Source organism: Dendrobates tinctorius, unplaced genomic scaffold, assembly GCF_039654945.1.
Source record: "Dendrobates tinctorius isolate UK_male_01 unplaced genomic scaffold, ASM3965494v1 ptg000104l, whole genome shotgun sequence".
NCBI classification, from domain to species: Eukaryota; Metazoa; Chordata; class Amphibia; order Anura; family Dendrobatidae; genus Dendrobates; species Dendrobates tinctorius.
In genome coordinates, this window is record NW_027361772.1 from 12,986,695 (window position 1) to 13,011,304 (window position 24,610).

At 44.9% G+C, this 24,610-nt stretch overlaps 1 protein-coding gene across 1 annotated transcript in view; it reads right to left on the reverse strand.

Annotated features, from left to right (window-relative positions):
- Positions 1–10,476: 10,476 nt before the first annotated feature.
- The window catches only part of MCOLN1 (mucolipin TRP cation channel 1), a 30,777-nt gene continuing 16,643 nt past the window's right edge, over positions 10,477–24,610 (reverse strand). Inside the window, exons 4-14 of the mRNA XM_073588765.1 lie at positions 23,398–23,548; positions 23,238–23,304; positions 22,662–22,758; positions 22,416–22,515; positions 22,144–22,250; positions 21,906–22,055; positions 13,836–13,937; positions 13,363–13,485; positions 13,072–13,278; positions 12,862–12,998; positions 10,477–11,031 (exon numbers count right to left, since the gene is read on the reverse strand). Coding sequence (XP_073444866.1) covers positions 10,995–11,031; positions 12,862–12,998; positions 13,072–13,278; positions 13,363–13,485; positions 13,836–13,937; positions 21,906–22,055; positions 22,144–22,250; positions 22,416–22,515; positions 22,662–22,758; positions 23,238–23,304; positions 23,398–23,548 — 1,278 coding nt within the window. The 3' untranslated portion in view covers positions 10,477–10,994. The remainder of the gene's footprint in view (positions 11,032–12,861; positions 12,999–13,071; positions 13,279–13,362; positions 13,486–13,835; positions 13,938–21,905; positions 22,056–22,143; positions 22,251–22,415; positions 22,516–22,661; positions 22,759–23,237; positions 23,305–23,397; positions 23,549–24,610) is intronic.

Sequence of the window (24,610 nt, forward strand, 5' to 3'; positions counted from 1 at the left end):
ATGACACCGTGCCGTATACCCCACCCAGGATCTCTATATATGGGGCGGCCACGTGCCAACACTTGTCAACAGGCACAGCAGCAGAATCTCATTCATTAACCCCTTAGGGGGAACAGAACATTTTCAATTTTTGCTATTTTTTTTTCTTTTAATAATCTGTTTAAGGGTTAGTTCTTTAGGCACCATAAGCTGATGTTTTTTTAATTCTACTTTCGGGAAGATAAAATTTTTTTTTTGCAATTTGTTATAGAGGGGAGGACACCCTGTAAAAATTAAATTGAGCTTCATTTTTTTTCTCGCATTACAGCATTTACCATTTGGTGTAATTCTTTTTATATTTTGATAGATCGGATATTTATTGATGTGGCGATGTTAAATTTGCCTTTTCTTATTTCTTATTAATAGGTGTTAAAGGGGGAGAGTCCATTTTTTTTAAAATTATTTTCATATTTTTACAAAAAGTCTTAGAAGACATGCAATCGTTTGATCGCTGTTTTATATACTGCAATGCAATAGTTAAAAATGACGTTTTCCTAAAAGGCCCATCCAAGGACTGGACTTCACATAAAGACAAAGGCGGCAGCTGTGGACGCCTTCATCAGGCCTCCTGAGCTCATATCACAAGGGGCTGATGGGTATATAACACGTGACGGCCGGAAGCGCGTCACAAACCCCGCCTACCGGAGCCCGTCACATGATCGTGCGGCGCCGATGGATTGTTATAACCGCAGGGGTCCCAAGAAGATCCCTACTGCCTGTCATCACGATGCTCCTAGACTGGCATTCATATTCATGTATAGCACAGGCAAAAATACAAAGAAAAAACACAAAAATTGAGCTTGGTTTAAGTTGGTATACATGCGGCACAAACGCATATTCACATTGGCCATAAAGCATACAAAACCTACAAGGGACAAAATGAGCAGAAACCCTGCTGTAACTAAGTAAAAAGCAAAAGTGCATTTAAATAACACAGAGTTTTTTGTAATACTGTTTTTGATCAAAAATGGCATAAAAGCCGTCCCACCGTCGACAAGGTGACTGATCGGGGCGGTCCTACACGGTCTAATATTAAAAACCTTACCATGTGTCAAAGTTGACCTCAGTGTGTGAATAAGGGCAGACAAAAGGACCGGGTCCCAACCAGTGGACACAAGTCTGGGGAAGACTTTAAATACAATTTCCAGCTCAGGAGAGGGAGGCCACACCCCAGCTTGCACAAAATGCAAAAATACAAAGAAAAAAAACAAACATGCATTTATGTGCTGCATGTATACCAACTCAAACCAAGCTTAATTTTTGTGTTTTTACCTTGTATTTTTGCATTCTGTGCAAGCCGGGGTGTGGCCTCCCTCTCCTGAGCTGGAAATTGTATTTAAAGGCTTCCCCAGACTGGTGTCCACTGGTTGGGACCCGGTCCTTTTGTCTGCCCTAATTCACACACTGAGGTCAACTTTGACACACGGTAAGGTTTTTAATATTAGACCGTGTAGGACCGCCCCGATCAGAGTCACCTTGTCGACGGTGGGACGGCTTTTATGCCATTTTTGATCAAAAACAGTATTACAAAAAACTCTGTGTTATTTAAATGCACTTTTGCTTTTTACTTCGTTACAGCAGGGTTTTTGCTCATTTTGTCTCTTGTAGGTTATGTATAGCACAGGTGCTTGGATGATCACCGCTTCAGGTCCCCTAAGGGGACTACTAAATTAAGGAAGCAAATAAATTCCAGTTACAAGAAAAAAAAAAAAGTTCAAACCACCACCCTTTTGTCCCATTAAAAATAAAATACAAAAAACACACATTTGGCATCGCTGTGTTCAGAAATGTCCGATACATCAAAATATAAAGTTAAATTAGTCTGATCGGTAAATGGCAGAGAGAAAAAATAAAATTCCAAAATAACGGTGTTTTTTTTTTTGGTTGCCAATAAACCACTGCAATAAAAAGTGATCAAACCATCGTATCTACCCCAAACTGGTATCAATAAAAACGTCACTTCAGGGCGCAAGAAATAAGCCCTCACTCCACTCCAGATCCCGAAAAATAGAACTGCTACAGGTCTCGGAAAATAGCAAGAAATGTAGAAAAAAAAATTTCATACAAATTTCGGAATTTTTTTTTCACTACTTGAGGCCGGTTTCACACGTCAGTGTCTCCGGTAAGTGTGGTGACAGCTTTCTCACATACAGGAGACACTGACACATGTAGACTCATTCAAATGAATGGTTCTGTGCACATGTCAGTGTGTTTCCAGGGACCGTGTGTACGTGTGCAAAACACGCCGACATGTCCGTTTTTGAGCGACACCACGGATCCATACTTGTCAATCGGTCCGTGCAAATACGTACCGCACAAGGATTGTTTTGAAAGTCATAGGGTTAACATTGAAACACATGGTTTCAATACACGGATAGCACACGGATGCCACACAAGTGTGACAAATTGACACATGGATACATATCTCCGATACCGGAAATATCAGGATGTGTGAAACCAGCCTAAAACGAAAAAGCGCATATGTTTGGTATCTGCAAACTCGTACTCACCTGGGGAATCAGAATGGCCGGTTAGTTTAAAAAAAAATAAATAAAAATCGCCTGGGGGTGAAGGGGTTAATTCAGCCCTCTCTGCTATAGTAATATATACCATATACTGTAATCCTAGTACAAACGGATCCCCATAGGACATACGGTACGTTGTGCGGTGTTTACTAGGGTGATCTAGAGAACGTTGTGCCCTTTACTCCACATACCACTGCGCCTACTGGGACAGGTTTATTTTGGTCGCGGCCCCGTGTAATATTGCACGCTGGGGTATATCCTACTACGGATACACACGATAAAAAGCTGACGGCATCTTCTTAAAGAGACATACAGTATTTTGAAATTCCTGAAGGATCAATGGGACTGTGATTACAGTATCTCACCATTTTATCTTGATTATTAAATGCCAGATTAAAGAAAATTTAGTACAGCTTTTTATTACGCCTTTATAGAATTCTACATAGTATACCGTCCATATGGCAGCTTTATAGACCACGGCATCTACATCTTTTTCTCCTGGAGCCTCACTAACCAAAGCATGGTGTGGATAATGGGGCAGTACTATACATGCACATGTATCTGCATCATCCTCCAAGGAATAAATGGAGTGGTGGTCTCACAGGGGCTGAAGAACCCATGGAGCACTCAGCGATCATACATTTATCAGCAATAATGGCCACTTCCGGGGTGGCCGGCTACTATGTACAGGTGGGCCTCTTGCTGCAATGTAGAGGATCGCAGGAGACCACCCATATGTCAGGAATTTGACCGAGGGAGAAAGCTACCCTTGTCAACCACACAACACAATTGCAGGTTGCCATGGCAGCCTGACACCAAACCATGACCTCCAGGTCTGACAAATACCATGTTAGAGCCTGCCAAGAACGGGGTTTAAGGCCTCTTTCACACTTCCGTTTTTGACAGTCAAGATACGCCAATTTTGAAAAAAAAAACGGATCCGCCATTTTTCTTTGCGGATCCGTTTTTTTCCCCATTGACTTTCATTATTGGCGGATCCTGACTGATTGCCGTCCGTTTTTTTGAGGATCCGCCGCAAAGTTACTGTCCGTCAACATCCTCAAAGATTTCCAAACGGAGCTTGCAACGTTTTTTTCTCTGGCGGATCCTCCAGACACTGAATTAACCCCAAATTCTGTTCTCTCTCTCTCTCTCTTTTTTTCCCGGCCAGCGATTCCTTTAAATTTCCTCATTTTCAGGATCCATCTAAAAACGGATCCTGTGCCATCCGTTCACATCAGTTGACAACGGATCCGCTTGTCTGACTTTTTGTCGGATTATAACTGATGCAAAAAACTGAAGTGTGAAAGAGGCCTAATCGGTTCCCCGTCACTAACCGGTATCCATGATAGACTGCACTACAGTGTACGCTTCGGCGAGCCTCTGAGTGGGTCGGATTTTAATGTCAACATCCGACTCTTCCTCATCAGATGACGGAATGAACGGATCAGACAGGGCGATTATCTTATCGTCAGGGGAGGCAACCCATCACCAGAGGTGTCTGACAGCGGCTTACTGCACTCCTCATTGCAACCACAGCCATGCCCGGCCTGACAAGAGTCCAGGCATAATGGAGGTGTCGAAAGGAAAAGCGGGCGGCCGACGAGCATTCCACTGATGTACATTGAAGCCGAATGGCAGCCTTTGGAAATTTTCCAAAGTGTTAGTCCTACATTTATACAACAGAAATTCTTATTTGGCGTGAATCAAAACCTAAACAACCTTTAGGCTATGTGCACATGCTGTGGATTCGGCCTCTGCGGATCCGCAGCAGTTCTGCAGACAGTGTACAGTACCATGTAAGGCTATGTGGATCCGCATTTCTGGCCCTGCGGATCCGCAGCAGTTCTGCAGACAGTGTACAGTACCATGTAAGGCTATGTGGATCCGCATTTCTGGCCCTGCGGATCCGCAGCAGTTCTGCAGACAGTGTACAGTACCATGTAAGGCTATGTGGATCCGCATTTCTGGCCCTGCAGATCCGCAGCAGTTCTGCAGACAGTGTACAGTACCATGTAAGGCTATGTGGATCCGCATTTCTGGCCCTGCGGATCCGCAGCAGTTCTGCAGACAGTGTACAGTACCATGTAAGGCTATGTGGATCCGCATTTCTGGCCTCTGCGGATCCGCAGCAGTTCTGCAGACAGTGTACAGTACCATGTAAGGCTATGTGGATCCGCATTTCTGGCCCTGCGGGTCCGCAGCAGTTTCTGCTGCGTTGCACAGTACCATTGTTTTCAATGGTCAAAACAAAAACGCAGTGCACATGCTGCGGATTTTCTACGGGTTACAATCCACTGCGGTTTCACACCTTCTCCGTTGTGAGGTGTGAAACCGCAGGCTAATCCGCAGGACTTTTGACCTGTGGATTTTTACAAATCCACAGCTCTCCAAACTACGTGTGCACATAGCCTAAGTCTATGGGATTTACAATCCGCTGTGCACATGCTGCGGTTTTTACACTGCGGAAAATTCTTTCTGCGGATTCCTCTGCAGTTTGCCACCTATTCCATTGTCCAGGTATCAAACCGCAGGGGAAACCGGCTGGCCAATCCGCAGGTCAATTTACCTGCAGATCCGCACGGAAAAATCCACTGGTGAATCCGCAGCGTGTGCACCTAGCCTAAAAGTGAATTTTTAAATTCAAGTGCAAAGCACAGCGCTCCAAATCCCCCCCAACAAGCCAAACCTAAAGCAGAACCTGAAGCTGCCACTAGATGGCAGAGGATCCACACTGTGGATTCCACAAAAACGCCTTTACGGTATGTGTACCGGCAGCACAAATTTCAGCAACAAAATGTGTGAATTTTCAAAGCTTTTTATGCCAGAATTCTGGTTTATACTTTTTGAGTAATCAGGGCCAAGCATCAAGTACAGGTGAAGCCTTGTCATTTATTTATCCATCCATGAAAAACATCTTGATGTCAAAAACCGATCCTTTGACCGTACACTGATCCAAAACATTGATGACACTAGTAACTTTTTTCTCATGTATATGTTAAACGTGTGAATGAGGCCTAAAGTAGTGTTGAAGCTTTCAGGGTTGTTTTTTTATTTAAGCATTTTGATTTGACATTGCCCAGTTTGGAGCAGAGTGCATCACGATCTGATTAATAGTACTGAAAATTTCACTTTATAGCATCAGGCAGTTTTTGAAGCCTGGGAGCAGATAAAAATGCTCAAAAAGAACAAGACATCAACCGCACACTGGTTTACCCATAGACTTGTACAGGAGCATTTTCTAAGTAATCTTTGTAAGCGAGCCCCCCGTCACGTGATCACAGGGCGCCGATAGGTTGTCATGAGCATGGTGGGAGGGGGGGGTGCCCTTTAGGCCGGCGTTCATAGGAGATGATTTATGCTACACATAGCAGGCCTGTAGAATAGGCGATCAGATGATCACAGCTTCAAGCTTTTTTTTTTTTTTTTTTTAACTCAAATAAAAAAAAAAAAAAAACTTTATTAATTTAAAAAAAAAAAATTGGTATTGCTACACCCAAACGTACGATCAAGATATAAAGTAAATTAATCCAATCAGTAAACAGCAAAATGAGAAGAATCATTAAGTCAGAATAATTTTTTTTTTAATCTTAGGAACTTTAGATTTTTCTACTAAAAAAAAAAAAAAAAAAAAAAAAAAAAAAAGAAAGGCACCTTTGTACGTCTATATAAAAAAAGTTATGGTTCTGGAAAGAGGGGGGAGCAAAAACTGGAAAAAAAAAAAAAAAAAAAATTCACAGGTGGGTTCAAGAAGATTCGCAATTGGATTGCCATTATGGCCCTCATCGTCAGGCAAATAGTAGCGTTGATCCGAGATACACGCTACCTGTGTTTCACCCATTATCAGAAATTCATGGCAACGTGCACAAGGTACCACTGTGACCATTACATTATATACAACTCATGAAAGGAAACACTAAACCAGAAAATCTGAACTATTACTCAGGGCTGTGGAGTCGGTAAGCCAAACCTGCGACTCCGACTCCTCAATTTCCCTTCCACCGACCCCAACATATATTGCTTATATTCAAGTGAAAAATTTATTGTAGTACAATGTGAACATCAGACATTTAATCATTTTTATGATACAATAATCAAGACATTTAGATAGAACATAATATATATTTATTGGAATACAACTTTAGAACACAAAAAACTAATACATTGTAAATATGTAATCGATATTACATAGTGAATATATATATATTCACACACACATATATATATATATATATATATATATATATATATATATATAATATACACTATGTAATAAACTATGTAAGGCCTGTTTCACACTTCCGTTTGTGTCCGCCAAACGGATCCGATTCCGTTTTTTTGACGGAAACGGATGCCAACGGATCCGTTTTTAAAAAAACGGATCCGTTTTTTTGACGGATCCGCGGTAACTGTAATGGAAGTCTATGGGACAAAAAAAAACGGATCCTGCAAAAAATGGCGGATCCGTTTTTTTTACGGAAAACGGATTTTGACGGATTTGAAAAAACGGAAGTGTGAAACAGGGCTAAGTGGCAAAAAACAGTTTTCAACAAAAACATACTAACATTTGTGCAGTCTATGAATTTGTTCTAAGAAATAGAATTGCCTCCATCAGATCCTCCTTCATAGATGACCTCAAAATTTGACCTAATAATTTTAAGAACAGAGAACAACCTCTCTACACTAACTTGGGTTGGAGGCAAAGCCGTAACCACATGGGAACATCTCTAACAATTTCCGGGTATAAAGGAATTGCCTCATGTACAGTCAGTCAGTTTTGATGAACAGTTGAATTTCCTTCTTTTTGAGAGCAAGTGAAACATTTTGCTGAAATATGGTCAATCTGCTTGCTATAGGAGACGGAGTGAAATCTTTTTCCTTGCGCCAATGCTTTGTCTGCTCCATGTCATCCAAATACTTGTCAAAGTCAAACTCCTCATCTGATGAGAATGAAGATATGGCAGCAGTAGCACTGTCAGGACCCGAGTCCTCTTGCGCCTGGCAGTACTCCTGTAGGCCACTCATCCTAACTGCTACCTCAGTCAGAGCTTCTTTTCCTTTAGTAAGCTGTTGATCATCAAGCAATATACGATGACTTGGGTCCACATAAACAGCTGCCAGAAAAATTTTATTTTCCAATAGCTGTGTCTCTCTCCGTTTCATTGAAGCAGAAATGCCATCTGCGATTAAATCTCCTCTTTGGGACAGGCAAAATAGCAAGTTCTTCCACCCACGTATGAAAATGCCAGGCGTTAAATCCTCAGCTTGTAATTTTTTAGTCACGGTAAATAGGTGATTAAGCAATTCCTTCAATTCAGCCACCTGTGTCCATTGACCTTCATTTAGGGTTACCTGAGGGTTCGCCATATCTATAAGAAACGGTTTTAGCCAGGATCAAAACTGGGGGGGGGCAGAACCTCATACTGCACACCTCAGCTGCTGCAGAACCTTATACTGCACACCCCTACACTTGAAAATAAAGCCTGCACCTTAAGAAGATGTGGTGAATGCAGTCTATTTATTCCAACTATCAATTGATGTTGATGTTACTGAAGACGAGCAATGCCTGTCCTGGCCGTCCTTTTGGGCAGCTATGAGGTGTACCTGACTGGTGCAAAAAAAAAAAAAAAAAAAAAAAAAAAAAAAAAAGGAGTGTTAGTCTGTGTGCTACCTGGCTTTCATTCTTTTTGCGACAGATACGATATGGATAGACAGATCTGGATAAATGGATAGATAGCAAAAGCAGATTAGAAATCTGCTCTATTGAAAACATTATCTATGAGCTCAAAAACCTCTCAAGTGATGCGGTTTTTTAAAAAGCTGATCTGCCTTTGCAGCTGAAAAACGTATCCTCAAAAAACGCAGGAAAAACGCTGTGTGTGAATGTAGATCAGGAATAGAACAGCCATTTATAGGACATTTCATAACTTTCCCAAATTCCTATGAAAAAATATTCAGCACATTCTGCATTGAATTACTGTACCCAATTTATTATATATTTTAGGAGTCGGACCATTTTATACCGACTCCACCAAAATGAGCTCCGACTCCACAGCCCTGCTATTACTACATTTCCTTCCTTCTGGCAGGTTCCCATGCAGAGTGAATACTGCAGGTTCTTGTGGAATATCCCGTGTGTTACATTACCAGCATTGTGAATTAAATTTACAACTGATTTTTTTTTGCCGTGGAAAATCCAGGGCGTTTACAGCACATGGGAACTTGCCATAAGTCTTTTTACTGACCTAATTTTACTATTAAAAACTGAGAAAAATATTTCAGATGTCTCAAGAGTTCAGCCATGCCTCACCCACCTCCTCCCTTCGTGTATGGAAGTAAACCATATTGCTGCAGCAGGAGCCTCCCCCCACTGCTCTGTCTGCAGTAGAATAAAACATTGCCAAGCCCTTTTTTCAATAAATGCCTTCAAAATGTGGTGCTGGAGAAGGACGTTATCAATACCATGGATGGCAAGAAGAACAAACCATTAAGTTTTGGAATAAATCAAGCCAGGCATGTCACTCTCAGTAAGGATCGCTGAGCTACAACTTACCTACTTTGGACACATCATACCATGAGAGCAGTCACTGGAGAAGGACTAGAAGGAACAAGGAAAAGAGCAAGACACGCAACCTGCTGACTTTATACTATCAAGATAATGGCGGAGAAGACCCTGATGGACCTACTTTGGCTTGCACAAGAGTGATCGTCCTACAGAGCGTTCATCCATCAAATCGCCATAGATCAAGGGCGAGCTGAAGGCCATTTTTTCCGCCTTCTACTGCATCAGCTATAGAAGTGAAGGGAATGTCTGGCCACCACACCTTTCAGAGCATTGTTCCATGAATTGGGGGGGGGGGGGGGGGGGGGGGTGTAGGAAGTATCCATCAGTAGTAGGACTAGGTGATAAAAGTTGGGTCAAACTTTCAGGGTTTTTTTGGTGAGATAAGATTCAGAGGGCTTTTTGTTTTTGAGCTCACCAAAAAAAAAAAAAAAAAAAAAAAATCAATTGTGGTCATGACATGCTGTACTGTTCTTGGAATTAAGAAAATGCCTTTGGGACATGAATCCTGTTTGACCCAAAGATTAAAAGAATCACATTGTTCTCTGCTAAGAAAAAAAAAATAAATAAAATATATGATGAGTATTCCTACTGTGAAAGGAATATTTACATTTTCTTACAACCTAGAAAGATCATGCACTGAATATGCAGCCCACCATGACTTAAGAATCGGAGGTTTAGGAGTCTCGATTGTATGCCGATGGTGCAGATTTGCACATCCCATTCCAACATAGGTGTTTGAATGTAAAATTGTGTATCTACATGGGACCCAATATCCGTAATGGGAAATTCCATACCACATTGCAAAGGGGTCTACTGTGGAAATAGTGGATGAAATCACAGAATGTGCCCAGAGTTGAGCAAGAAGGGTTCACAGCAGCCTGATCTGCTTGCGGCAGGAGGTAAGCAGTATTCCTGGCACCAGACTTGGCCCCTGGTTCAGGGTCCTTCAAATCCTTTTACTCAGCTCTAATTGCACCTTTTACATAGCGAAGAGTGCAGAAACAATTGACGTGCGGCGGGGGTCAAATCCCACCCAAAACATTGCGGATTTTCAGTCCGCTGAAAATACCTTTACTGTCAACGAGAGGAGACATCAAGATTTATCAAACTATTTGCCACGCTTTGGAACAGACATGTTGGACATCATTAAAAAAAAAAAAACCAGGAGCGTTTTAGACATTTTATAGGGAGAGGATTAACCCATAGTTTCCCAGGAAATGGCAGACACTCCAGCATGTCGTTGGCCACAATCATGCTTAGCACCCTCGGTTTCTCAGAAGCTCTCCCATCATTGGTGGTCCATGATCTCCTCCAATATCCCAATTAAAATGCCAAGACAACACAAAATAGTGTATGGTGACACTTTATTCTCATACGGTAAAAGTGGCATTAAAAAAAAAAAAAAAATATATATTAAATTAAAACATCTCCACAACCAACAGGCTGCAGATAATTGATACAAAGTGTCCAGTTGTGCGCTTGGCCTTTTGATCCTCTCTCCCCGGTTCTTCCCTCGACTAATTCATACACATTCTGTTGCTTGACCCTCAAAAATAATCTCTAAATTATAACATTTACTAATAATTCTGCTATGTTAAACACTCCATAAAGTGTCCAGTGATACGGATCTAGCTTAATGTCAAAGGTCCTTGTCTTGCTTAGGGCTTCCGTCTTTTGGCGCTGTGGTCTAAGGCTTAGGAGTCATTTAAAAAGGTCTTTAGAGACAAAAAAAAAAAAAAAAAAAAAAAAGAAAAAGGAAACCCAAGAGTGTCGCTTTAAAACGAAAGTCCTTAAAACGGAATTAAAATCCTAAACGCCAATATGGAGGAATCCTTCATCTTTATACAGGATGAGAAAGCTTGTCTTCAATTAATAATCACTTGGTCTTCATCACCTTCGGCTCTGTAGAAGAAACAGGAAATGTAAAGCTGACTTATGTGGAACTCAACCAAGCAGTATGGCCGACGGGCACGTAACGTGGTGTGGAAAAAGTTCAGCAGGATGAGAGAGCAAGATTGTCATAAGAGATCGGATAATATACAAGAGAAAGAAGATTCCAAGAGGAAGAAAGCTGCCTCTAGAGCCACCAATTGGAGGCGACTCCTATAAGACAACGTGCCTTGCTCTAGGACTTGGTATATTTAGGCGAACCAGAGAGTCTCCTCTAAAATGAAAGGACTCCCAACCTTAGATAGCCTTTATGGCATGGCTAATAAGTAGTCAATCATAATAACCAACAGAACAGCTAAATTAGAATTTTTTTTATTGAAGATTTTCCAAATTTTAAAAGAGGGTACTCCCATCTCCAAGATACTATTCCAACATGTAGGAGGAATATTACTAGCAAATTCCTTAAATTAGAAGTGTAGACTAGTTCTCCTGATTTGTGATGGCTTTTTCCCCTCATATGCAGGGCATTCCAGTAGTTTAGGTATCCATGGTTATGACAGTTAGCTAGTTGCCAGTGGTAGTCACCATGGATACCCAAGTTACTGCATTGCTCTGAATATGAGGAAAGACATAGCAAAATCAGAAGAACTATGCTACATTTCTAAATGGATGTACTTGCCATTTGTTATTATTCCTACTGCATATTGGGGTAGGATCTTTGAGATGGGAATAACCCTTTAAGAACAATTACAAAGAAGGAAAAACAAATCCCACAAGATATGGGACACAGCCATTTTACCATATTTATCAGTAATCAGACACTATGAATTGAACAAACCCCCCCCCCCCCCCCCCATTTATCACTTCCAGCACCCCTTTCCAGAAAGGTTCCCGATTAGGCCAGTAGCACAGCACGAGTAATAAATTTGCAGCTTTTTTGCTTTTTAACAAGTAGTGCAAATAGGATTCCAGCCAAATCCTATGTTGAATAGGAACGAATGTGTTCTGTATACTTGCTGTCGCTCAGAAACAATGGCACAGTCCTCACCAAGAGTTCTTGCCATTGACCTTCTATAGGGCCCATTACACTTTCCCATTTTATTTTGGAATGTGATGGATACTTTGCCAAAACAAGATTTAAAAAAAAAAAAAAAAAACAAAACAAAAAAAAACCCCACTGTATAGTACTGAGATGAGACCACTACAGTGAAATAGTGATTCTATGTATTATCATATTCTTAGGTATATGGCCTCCAGGATATTCACACCTCAGCTGAAGGCATTTATACAAATCGGGGGTAGGTATCCCAAGCTCAATTTGTAGTTGAGAAAATTCCTTTATCAAGTCACCTACCAAAACATGGAAGTGTATGTAGAGCCCCCTAAAAAGATCAACTTCCTAAACACCTTGTTGATAAAGATTAGAAATCCAAGGGGTTTCCCAAAGTGAGGTAAACAGTGATCCCTGTAGACCCTAAAATTCTAACCTTCCACCATAGCCGATGAAGCAAGAACGTTGGAAACGAACTCAAAAGAGACCCTCAAATGTTTCATATAACCTAGATGACTGAAGTAGAAGATTCTGTGCTCCTCTACATTTAGGATCATCCCATGCCTCAATATGTTGGAGTTGGGCTGCCATAAAATAAGCCCACAGATCTGGAACTACCACACCACCATCACATTGGCAGCATTGCAATGCTACCAGTCCAATTCTTGCTTTGCTTAACCCAGGATTAGTTCTCTGAACAGGCGGTTAGTTTTAATATCTCTGGGGTATCTGTATTACACCATTCTGACGACAAATTCCCTTTAAAGAAAGCTTTAATGGCCGATACTCACTGTTGTGGGCAGCAGCAACAGAACACAGAACAGTTGGCGGAGCTCATGCTTCGGAATTTCCCCGAGCTGGGGCTGTCCTTACACTCTGCTATGTATTGATGGAGAGAAGATACATTTTCTTCTCCAGCATTCTGAAACTGGGGACCACAAAAAGAATCAATAAAAATCAGGAAGAATGGACAATGATCACCAATTACCCAAAATATTTACCTTGATGGTCTCGTAGGCTCCCGTTATCAAGGCAATGAAGAGACTGAGGACCATGTAGATAAAGAGACTGATGAAGGTATAAAGGTAAAGCTGGCTGAACATCCACACGAGGTAGCTGCTGTTCTGCATCTCCGAGAAGGTGACAAACATGTCGTCACCATTTATAAGGGAGAAGAGACACTCCGACACCATCGAGAGGGACCGAAACTGGCAGAAAAACCACAGAGTTACCACAAACTGGATGAGGGAGACAGAACTAAGGATGAAGGAGTGGAGGGAAGACTTCCTCACCTTGACATGATAGGGTCCCAGCACGATCCAACCACAGAAGCAATATCCCAGATAAATCACAGCCGCACAACAGCAGAAACGAATGACGTTAGGTAGAGCAACTCGGAGTGTCACAATGAGAACCTACAGGAGAAAGGGAACCTTTGTGATGCCAAGCAGGTCATAAACAACCAGAAGCTGGCAAAGTGATCTATAAATGTAATAGGTTATCATCTAAAAGGCAGATCCCATTAACACCAATAAGGATTTTGCCATAAGGAAGCAGAACCTTTACTGATGGCGAGTGAGTGATCACTAGGTATTAGGAATTTTCTTGTAGGATACTGGTTACTTAGAGGCACCCATTATCCCTGCACTCACCGCACCATCCGACCAAGCCACGTGCAGCAAGAAAGCCGGCTAGACTGAGGATTATTGCCGTATAGATCAAGACCATGCAATGTTCAGGATCCATTTAGAAATTAAATACTCACATTATATTTCTGAAAGAAGCTGAGATACCGGATGACACCAACCCAAACCAGCAAGGTCGAGGTTCCCAACAGGATGCTGCAGACATCGTAACTGGCAAACGTCTAGAGCATGGAACGACAGGACAAAAACGTAAGGGATGAAATGTAACAAGACTTTAGACTCTGTAAGTGACTTAAGTCTACACATAGGGTGGAGGTACTTTAAAAAGGGTTGGACCCAGACAGAGGCCACCTAGAGATAACACCAAAACTACATTTCTGATCTCTTGAGGGCAGTCGTTTGCTTTTAAAACTTGGATAGTGTTGAGCATTCCGATACCCGATATTCGCAGTATCGGCCGATATTCGCGGTATCGGAGTTCCGATACTGAGTTTCGATATTTTTACAATATCGAATACTGGAATCGGAAGTTCCCATAATGCAATGAGCCAGTTGAGGATCCTAAGAAGTGTGGGCACATCCTGTTAGGCATGCTGAAATGATGTCATCATGAAGCGTTATAATGGAGTGTGGGCGGAGACTGCGTGTCTGTGTGCGGGCGGGGTCTGTGCGGGCATCGTCTGATGGGACTACAAGTCCCATCGGGCTATGCCTGCTACAATGACAGTGATTGACACATTAGCCAATGATGGGACAGAAGTAGTCCCATCATCCGGCTAATGTGTCGAATGAAGAAAAAAAAAAAAAAAAAAAAAAAAAAAAGACACAACCCACAAATATACATACTACATACAATACATTGATACAATACATATAACAGAGTACATACTCACCATCACTTGTCACTTTCATCCCCGAAGTCAGTGTCATCTGTAAAAAAAATATTAAACAACCAACCAATATACTCCCTGATCCGCAGAAATCCACGAGTGTCCCACGACGATCTCCCCTATAGAACAGTGACACTGACAGGAGACAAGTTCACTGGTCTCACTTTATGGCAAAAGCTGCATGGGAACTTTCTCACACAGCAATGCCAAATGTGAGACTAGGACTTTTTTTTTTTTTTTTTTTTTTTTTTTTTTTTTAACAGTGGCGGAGGAATACAGCACGGCAGGATACCTTCCTCCCGTCATTGTATCCCTAGAGAGCGGTCGCATCAGCTGATGCTGGTGTTCTCCACGGGAGATCGACGTGGGACACTGGTGGATTTCTGCGGATCAGGGAGTATATTGTTTGCTATTGTAATACTTTTTACAGATGACACTGGCTTCGGGGATCAAAGTGACAAGTGATGGTGAGTATGTACTCTGTTATATGTACTGTATGTAGTGTATCAATGTATTGTATGTAGTATGCATGTATGTGTTTGTGGTTTGTTTTTTTTTGTTTTTTTTACATTAAACACATTAGCCGGATGATGGGACTACTACTGTCCCATCATTGGCTAATGTGTCAATCACTGTCATTGTAGCAGGCATCGCTCGATGGGACTTGTAGACCAATCGGAAGATGCCTGCACACAGACACAAAGACCCCCGGCAGGCCCGCACACACAGACACGCACAGTCTCCGCCCACACTCTTCCCCCCCCTCCCGAACTGGATGTGCAAGGAAAGAAAGGGTTTATTTTCATTCCGATATTTGTGTCCCATTGACTTGCATTGGTTTCCGGTATCGGAATTGGCGATACCCGATATTTTTGGGGTATCGGTCCGATCCTTCACGATATCGGAAGGTATCGCTCAACACTAAACATGGATTTTTGTGATAACTCACCATAAAATCATTTTCTTCGAGACGCTCATTGTTAGACAGATACTGTGGGTGTATGCTTCTGCCGCTAGTAAGCTGACAATAAGTGAAAAAGTTTAGCTCCTCCTCTGCCGTATACACCCTCGCCCCTATTGCGGGCGGAAATCAGTTTGGTGCCAAGCAGTAGGAGGACAACAAAATCAGCCTTAATACAGGTACAACATGTCCAAAACACCACCCTTTATCAAATTAGTAAAATGTATATAAAGTTAAACAAAACAAGAGCCAACTGGCTAATAGGGTGGGAGCTGTGTCCCCCAATGAGCGTCTCTGAGAAAAGGATTTTACGGTGCGTTATCACAAAAATCCATGTTTCTCCTTCGCCTCATTGGGGGACACAGATACTGTGGGACGTCCTAAAGCAGTCCCTGGGTGGGCGATTGACTCACCGATCCAAGCTACATGCACCTCGTTTAAGGTGCGCCACCGCTGCTTGGAGAATCCTTCTACCCAGGCTCGCATCCGCCGAGGCCTGAGCATGGATATTATAATGTTTGGCAAGTGTGTGCAGGCTGGACCAGGTTGCTGCCTTGCAAACCTGTTCCGTCAAAGCCTGGTGCCGAAGCGCCCAAGAGGCGCCCACTGCCCGAGTAGAGTGCGCTCTGATCCCTGCTGGAATCAGCGTGCCTCTAATGCGGTAGGACTCCAGAGTAGTCAAACGAATCCATCTGGCTATGGTCGACTTTGAGGCAGCTAGTCCCTTCCTGCGCCCTTCGGGGAGCACGAACAGCGTGTCCGTCTGACGAAAGGGTGCCGTCCTCGACACGCACCTCCGGAGGGCTCTTACCAGGTCTAACATGTGAAGAGCCTTTGCCACACGGTGCACCGGTGCTGGACAAAACGAAGGCAAGACAACATCTTCATTAATGTGAAAAGAGGACACGACTTTCGGCAGAAAAGGAGGGGCTGGTCTGAGCACCTTATCCTTATAGAAAGGGAGGAACGGGGCTTGGCAGGATAGGGTTGCCAGATCTGAAACCCGCCTGATAGAAGTGATGGCCACTAGGAACACCACTTTCCAGGAAAGGTACCTCAAGGAGATATCCTGAAGCGGTTCAAATGGAGCTCCCTGCAGAACACTTAGGACCAGGTTAAGGTCCCAAGCGTCCATAGGCGCCTTATAGGGAGGTACCAAGTCGGAGACTCCCTGGATGAAAGTCTTCACCTGCAGATGGCTAGCAATTCTGCGCTGAAACAGGACAGATAAGCCCGATATTTATCTCCGGAGAGAACTTGGGGTTAAGCCCGAGTCTAGGCCCGACTGGAGAAAGGCCAAGATGTTGAGGATTGAGAGTCTCAGTGGAGAAACACCACAGCCTCGACACCAAGCAAAGAACACCTTCCAGGTGTGGTGGTAAATTCGTGCTGAAGCAGGCTTCCAGGCGCTAATCATTGTAGCGACCACCTTGCTCCCGAACCCTGCCTGGGTTAGAATCCAAGATTCAATGGCCATCAAACACATGGCCCCTGATTTCGGGTGGCAAATTGGCCCTTGAGAAAGTAGATCCGGGCGCTCTGGCAGGCGCCAAGGAGCGTTGGCGAGCAGCTGCATTAGATCTGCGTACCATGCTCGACGGGGCCAGTCTGGGGCCAGCAGAATTGCCGCAACCCCGTCTTGATGACCCTCGGGAGTAGTGGCAGCGGGGGAAATAGATATGGGAGGCGAAACTGGTTCCATGGCAGAACCAACGCGTCCACAGCGATTGCCTGCGGGTCCCTGGCTCGAGCGACATATGTGGGCACCTTGGCGTTCACTCTTGACGCCATCAGGTCCACATCCGGGGTTCCCCACAGCTGACAAATCTGCTGAAAACCTTCGGGATGTAGAGACCACTCTCCAGATGCAAGACCCTGCTGGCTGAGAAAGTCTGCCGCCCAATTTTCCACGCCTGGGATGTGGACAGCTGAAATCACCGAGTGTTTTGCTTCGGCCCACTGAAGAACGTGCCCCACCTCGCGCATGGTTGCTCTGCTGCGGGTGCCCCCTTGATGATCTATGTAAGCCACCGCCGTGGCGTTGTCCGATTGAATCCGGACGGGGCGGCCTGCTAGAAAGTGATGAAACTTCTGCAGAGCCAGCCGAATTGCTCGTATCTCCAATAAGTTGATCGGGAGGCGTGCCTCCTGTTGCGACCACCGTCCCTGGGTTGTATGGTGGCAAAACACCGCTCCCCAGCCGAGGAGACTGGCGTCGGTTGTCATTACCAGCCAATGATCTGGGGGGAAAGGTTTCCCCTGGGCCAGAGAGGAACTGGTTATCCACCATCCGAGCGACTGCCTGACTTGAGGACAGTCGGCACCGCAAATCGTGCGTGAAAGGATTCTTGTCCCAGGCTGACAAGAGGGCGAAGATGGAACTGGGCGAATGGTATCGCTTCCATCATTTTCCCCTAGAATCCTCATCCCAGATCGGATGGTATGAGGGACTGGCTGGCGTAGTGTCCAGACTCCCTGCCTTTTCCTGAGGGAGAATTACCAACCCTCGGCAAGTGTCAAAGATCATTCCTAGGAGGGAGATCCTCTGAGCTGGCACAAGGGATGACTTCTTCACATTGACCAACCATCCTAAGCGGGCAAGAGTATCTAGCGTGATGTTGAAATTTTTCCTCGCATGCTCGTATTGACGGGCCCTTGACCAAGAGGTTGTCCAGAAAAGGCAAGACGACTATGCCTCGAGAATGCAGTATGGCCATGACAACTGCCATAACCTTTGTTAACACTCTGGGAGCCGTGGCTACCCGAAGGGTAGCGCTATGAGCTGAAAATGTTGATTGCTGATGGCGAAGCGTAGAAACCTCTGATACCCTCCAAGACGAGGAGGGTATCTGACAAATTCTATTTTGTAACCTGAGGCCACCAATTCCTTTACCCATGCTTCGTGAGCGACATTGACCCAGACGTGGTGAAACCAGTGTAGGCGGCCGCCCACCTTGCTGGTGTCGTCTGGTAAAGGCCTCGAGTCATTTGGCTGATGATCTTTGGGATCTGGATCCCCTCGATCTGGGCTGCTGAGTACGCATTCTCCCCAATGGGTGGGCTCTATATGAGACCTGCTGCTCCCTATCCTGGTTGGGGCGGTCTGAGGTGGCGGAATTGGCCGCTGTAGTCAATCCGGGGTTGCGAAAGGCCCGAAAACGTGCCTGAAACAGGTGATGAAAAAACGTTTTGACCTTTTGTTGAGGGAGAAACCCGCTCTTCCCTCCTGTGGAGTCAGAGATAAGTTGATCCAACTTCTCCCCAAATAGGCGGCCGCATTGATAAGGCAGGAAAGCCAAGGACTTCTTAGAAGTAGAATCGGCTCGCCATGTCCTTAACCATAGGGCTCTTCTGATAGAAATTGCATTAGCGGCAGCAAGTGCCGAGCAATTGGCCGCATCCAAAGACGCATTGATTACATAGTCTCCGGCCATCGCCATCTGACCTGCGACCTCTGAAATCTCTGCAGGTAGATCCTGCTCTTGCGTGACCTTGTTTAATATTTCTGACCATGATATCATAGCCTTGGCTACCCAAGTTGCTGCGAACGAGGGAGCGAGTGCTGACCCTGATACCTCATATACTGAGCGAGCCAAGCTCTCTATAATGCGATCCTTAATCGAGGAAACACTAGGGACAGATAGCAGGGTCTTAGTGGCTAGGCGCGAAACCGGAGGATCCACCATCGGGGATTCCAGTCATTTTCTACGGAGGTCCGGCGCAAACGGATTCCTTGTTTCGAGTGCCTTTTGACCCGAGAAACGCCTGTCTGGACGTTCTCTGTGCCGCTGCACTATGTCCTCAAACTCCGGGTGAGAGGAAAAAAAATTCTGTGCGGGCGCTTCACTCGCTTAAATGCCACTATATGCCCCGTAGCCGCTGCGGGATCTTCCTCAATCCCCAGGGTCTGATTGACGGCTTTTATGAGGCTGTCCACTGTTTCACGTGACTCTGGAGTGTCCAGGTCAAGGGGCTCGTCTGAGTCGCAATTTGAGGTCTGCTCGCTATCAACCACTGCTGACGGGGAGCGAGAAGCAGAGCTTACGGATGCCAAGGCACCGGATGGACTGGGTTACACCGTGTGGATTTATTTCCTCTGGGTCTGCCTGGAGTGAAAGAGGCCCCTGCAGGCCAGAGGCTCTTGTGAGGTGGAGGTTCCCTCTAAGGCTGGCGAGCCATTGTCCCTGCCCCTATCTGGGGCTTGAAGGGACTATTACTCTCTTAAGCGACCCCATGGACTGTGGCAGTGATAGGGCCCACTCCGGGGGATTCGACACATTGGTCACAGTCGCAGGGGAGGGCTCCTGGGCGCGTTCAGATTCGCAGGCTTCGCATAATCGCTTGCTCTGCACCCGCGGAAACGCAGCCCGACAAGAGATGCATGCAGCGTAAAAGAACGTTTGCGTCTTTGCTTTTTCGGACATGCTGTCTCTATCTGCTGCTGGGGAGGTGGGGGGGGGGGGGTGAGGTTTAGCACCTCAGTTTCCCTATAGCGTGGCCTCTCGGGCAACACTTACCTCAGTCCTGCGCCCCCCTGTCCTGGACACTTCCTCCTTCAAATCGCACGCCACCATCTGTGGGAGTGAGCCAGCATGTAAAACCGCTCTAGGGGGCGGAACTTCCGTTCTGCGGCCTAGCCGCGCTCTGAAGCCGGGGCCTAAATTTCTTTGCCGCCGCCCAGTGCAGGGCGGGCTGCCGGAAATGACGCGCAGCCCAGAGGCGGGACTTCTGGCCGCGGCCTAGCTCAGGCTAAAGCTGCGGCCTCAATTTTTCCCCTACCCCGACCGGAAAGGGGGGGGGGGGCGGGGCACGGTTCCATGGCGCTGACTAAACATGGCGCTACGCCGCCTGACAGATCCAGCCACTCTTGCCTTGCATGGCCAGTGGCTTCTGCCGGCTGGGGGCTCCAGCCCTCGGATCTTTGCAGGAGCCCTCCCAGACAATCCTCTTCAGCCTGAGCGCAGGTATGTGAGGGGGGCCCTCGTTAAAAAAAAAAAAAAAAAAAAAAAAACACCACTTAATATAGGCCGTGCAGGCACCCTAGCTCCATCAAATACCCTTCATGGGGTGAGGAGAGGGACCGTCCGCCACCTTGCAGCACCGCAGTCTAAGCATTGGTGGAGCAGTGGGGGCCGCACGGACTAGTCTTGTGCCTCTGTACAGCCCATGGTTTCAATACCTAGGGGTGGTCAGGGCCAAGTCCGGCATTGTGTCCCACGACGCGTGAGAAGATACGTGGAGGGACACTCGCCCGTTGTTGGTTTGGGGAAATCGGACCCTTTCAATAGGATCCGTTGCTCCCCCGTCTCATCTTCATGGGAAAAAGATGAAAAAAAGTCTGGAGAAAAAAAAAAACAGACATGTGCCTCCATGGACACCAAGCAAAAAACTGATTTCCGCCTGCAATAGGGGTGAGGGTGTATACGGCGGAGGAGCTAACCTTTTTTTCCCCCCCCACTTAGTGTCAGCCTCCTAGCGGCAGAAGCATACACCCACAGTATCTGTGTCCCCCAATGAGGTGAAGGAGAAAAAGGGCCACAAATGGAAAGTTTGTAGTAGTGCAGCCAAGGAAAGGTCCAGCACATATTAGAACCTGGTCTTATTTTGCCTCCATTTAACTTGCTCACTGAGAAAATCTACGGAAAAGTTTTGGATGATCATCATCGCCGCCTCGATGGACGCCAAGAAGACAAGCTCTAGTCCTCTGTCTGAAACTGGAGCTCTATGGTCACATTTTTCTTTATAGATGTACATGCCAAGTATACCTGCACACAGGGCTGATTTTACTCACCAATTTAAAGCCGTAAAATCCAAAAGTACAAAATGCACGTTTTTCTGCGGAGTTCACTAATCTACATCGAAAGATCGCAGAACAAGTCATAAGTATGGATGGTAGATTCGATTTTCACAACTCCAGAGTAATTGGATAGGTCAGTAATCTGTGACCACTGGATCGGAGGTCAGCAGATTCAGACACTCTTTTTTGATTATACGATATGTCTCACCCCGCAATGATGTCATGCCGACCCAGAAGAGCTGGCATTGCTATGAGGAATTAGTTTCACAGGCCTCTCGTCCCGTGGTCGCAGATTACCGACCTGGCCAATAATCTGGAGTCCCGGGAATCGATTCTTACAGCTCTAGTTGCTGGAAGACTTAAGAATCCGTAAAGCAGGTCGAATTCTGCGAAAAGAGATCTCCAGAGTATAATCTCCAGATCTCATTTTCTTCACAGATTCTACAGATTCTCAGTGGCAAAATCTGCACGTATGTGCAGGCGACCCAAAAACACAATGTGAATAATGTCTGAGATCACAACAGCCGCACATGGGAGATACCTTGGATTCGATCCCAATTTTCATGACTGTTCCAGACAAAGTGAGGATGTCGCTAATGATAAGCAGCAGGTACCAGCCATTCACGAACTCCAGCCGGTCAGACAAAGAAACGGCCAAGGAGTGACGAGTCTGCACAAACGTGGCAAATTCCTACAGACAAAGTGATAGCATGTCAGCAAACCACCAAGCATTGCGCCTCGCTGCAGCCCGGCAACGACACACAACACACCGAACTTACACTCTGCAGCCTCAGGCCTCGTAGGATGGATCTAGCGCACAGGATGAAGGAGAGGACACAGGAAGTGATCACAAAGACATCGAATGCCAGACGAGAGTGGTTGTCACCTGTTAGGAAGTACGACACATTGAAATACCAACACCAAGAGGGCCACCTAGGAGAATGCTCACATTGAGCAGAAAAACGTAAAGTGGGAGTTTGGCAAGCATTACTGGCTTGACTTTAGATATTCATCCCAATATTTTCAGACGGGAGTTGGTGCTGCTGCTCACCTCTTCCAAATACACTGGGATCCTTGCATTCCTTAATGGTCGCATCATTGTCCAGTTGTATTTTTATTCTCCCACTGTGCGCTTGGTTATCAAATATGATCTGCATAAGATGGACAGGTAAAAAAAAAAATAAATAAATTGTATAAAGTCAACTATGGCTAGACACATAGGAGAGGACATCAGAGCTATACGGGCGATCTTCCCGCAGACACAGCCTGGCACAAGACCTAACAGGACCATACTCACAGTGATTGTGAATGTGTAACAGTCTGGGATTTCGTTATTAATGATGGTCTGGATGTTGATTGCCTTTAACTGAAACTGTACAGTGATGTTGATCAACCTAAGATGGGAAAAAAAAAAAAAAAAAAAAAAAATAGCAAAACGATGAGATAAAAAGGGCAAGTCACTGCAGGAAGCAAAACTTGTGTGTCCTCAGTAACAATCCTGAGCATGGATGGGGCACAGAGATGTGCAAGGAGGGCCAGGAACGCAACTTGTGCTAATGTGTATTAATAATAATCTTTATTTTTTATATAGCGCTAACATATTCCGCAGCGCTTAACAGTTGTGTATTATCTTGAAAAACTGATAAGTTAAAGAGGAATGAGGATCATCCAAATAAGTGTATGACCACTGTGCCCCCCACTATTCGTAAGAACTGTTCCACAGAGTGCCCCATCGGAGAAGAGCAGTAGTGAGCATGTGCGACCACAGCTTCATTCACCGTCCGATCCAAGTGGTGGTCGCACATGCTCACTACAGCTCCATCCGCTTTGGGCTCCTCTTGCCAACGCTGTGACATTCGGAAGCAATACTTACTTGTGAAATTTAATGCTAAAATTCTGGTAGTTGTGAACTGTCTCGGTGGGATCTGCGTATACGCAACCTAGAAGAGATCGCACAGAAAGACGGCTGTGAAATAAAAATCAGATTATATGCATGTTTATTTGGAACCAATCAAAATCTAAAAAACAGTTACCTGTGACGATTTTGGGATCAATATTGAACGTATCATTGGCAGGATCGATGTGGCCCTTGCGGAAATAATGCTGGCACATGGAGAGGGCCGACTGGTTGGCGGAGCGCACGTACGCATAGCGAGCAGTGGTTTGGTTTTGTAATGAGATGAACTGAGAAAATGGAAACTGGAGTTATTGGTCTAAGTTTGCAGAATAAGAATAATGCAGAAGCAGTGATAAGAAATTAAGTACACCCTTATTTCTTCCATAGAAATTAAGAGGGCAAGTAGCAACTAGATGTTGCTAATCAAATGCCCTTGAATTGTTGACTGCCAAGTGTGACCACGTCCAATAACAAGCAGAAGTTTTGGCCGTTTGTTGGGCTGGAGCACTCAGGCATATGTCTTATCACAACCCCAAATAGGAAAGACAACAGCAATAGTCTTCGAGAAGCAGCAGTTCCCCCCCACCAGTCTCGGAAGGGTTATAAAGCCATTTCCAAACCATTTGGAATCCATCATTCTACAGTGAGAAAGATTGTTTTCCACTTGTGAACATTTGAGACAGCTGACAATATTCTCAGGTGTGGAAGTCTCAGCAAAAATCAGCCCATTGTCAGTCAATGCAATGCTCAGAGAAACTTAAAAAAAAAACAAAAAAAAACAACCACACCCAAGAGCTACAGCTCCAACTCTACAGGCCTCAGTTACAAGGTTAAGAGTTCAAGGACTGAAGAAGTATGGCTTGTTTGTAAGGGTTGCCTGGAGAAAACATCTTCCTTTTAACCCATACCCCTAGAGAATGCAAAGTTGTATTTGAACAAACGTCAAGAGTTTTACAGCAATGCCCTTTGGACAGATGAGACCAGAGTGGATATGTTTGGCTAGGATGTACTGCACCACGTTTGGAACGAAACAGCAAAACCGCATATAAGCGCACCCACCTCATACTAAATAAGCATGGTGGTGGAGGGGTGATGAATTAGGCATGTTTTGCAGCTACAGGACCTGAGTAATTTGCAGTCAACCATTAGATCCTCTGTACACCAAAAGTATTCTAGAGTCTAATGCGAGTCCATCAATGAAAAGCTTTGCCAAAACTGGGGATCATTTTCCTGTTATGTCCAAGCACACTTCCCCTCGATAAAGCTAACGGAGAGCAGCGAAACGCGCATCAGGGTGTCTCGGGACGTTGCTGCTGAGCCTTGCGCGTGAGTATTTACTAGCTTCTTTC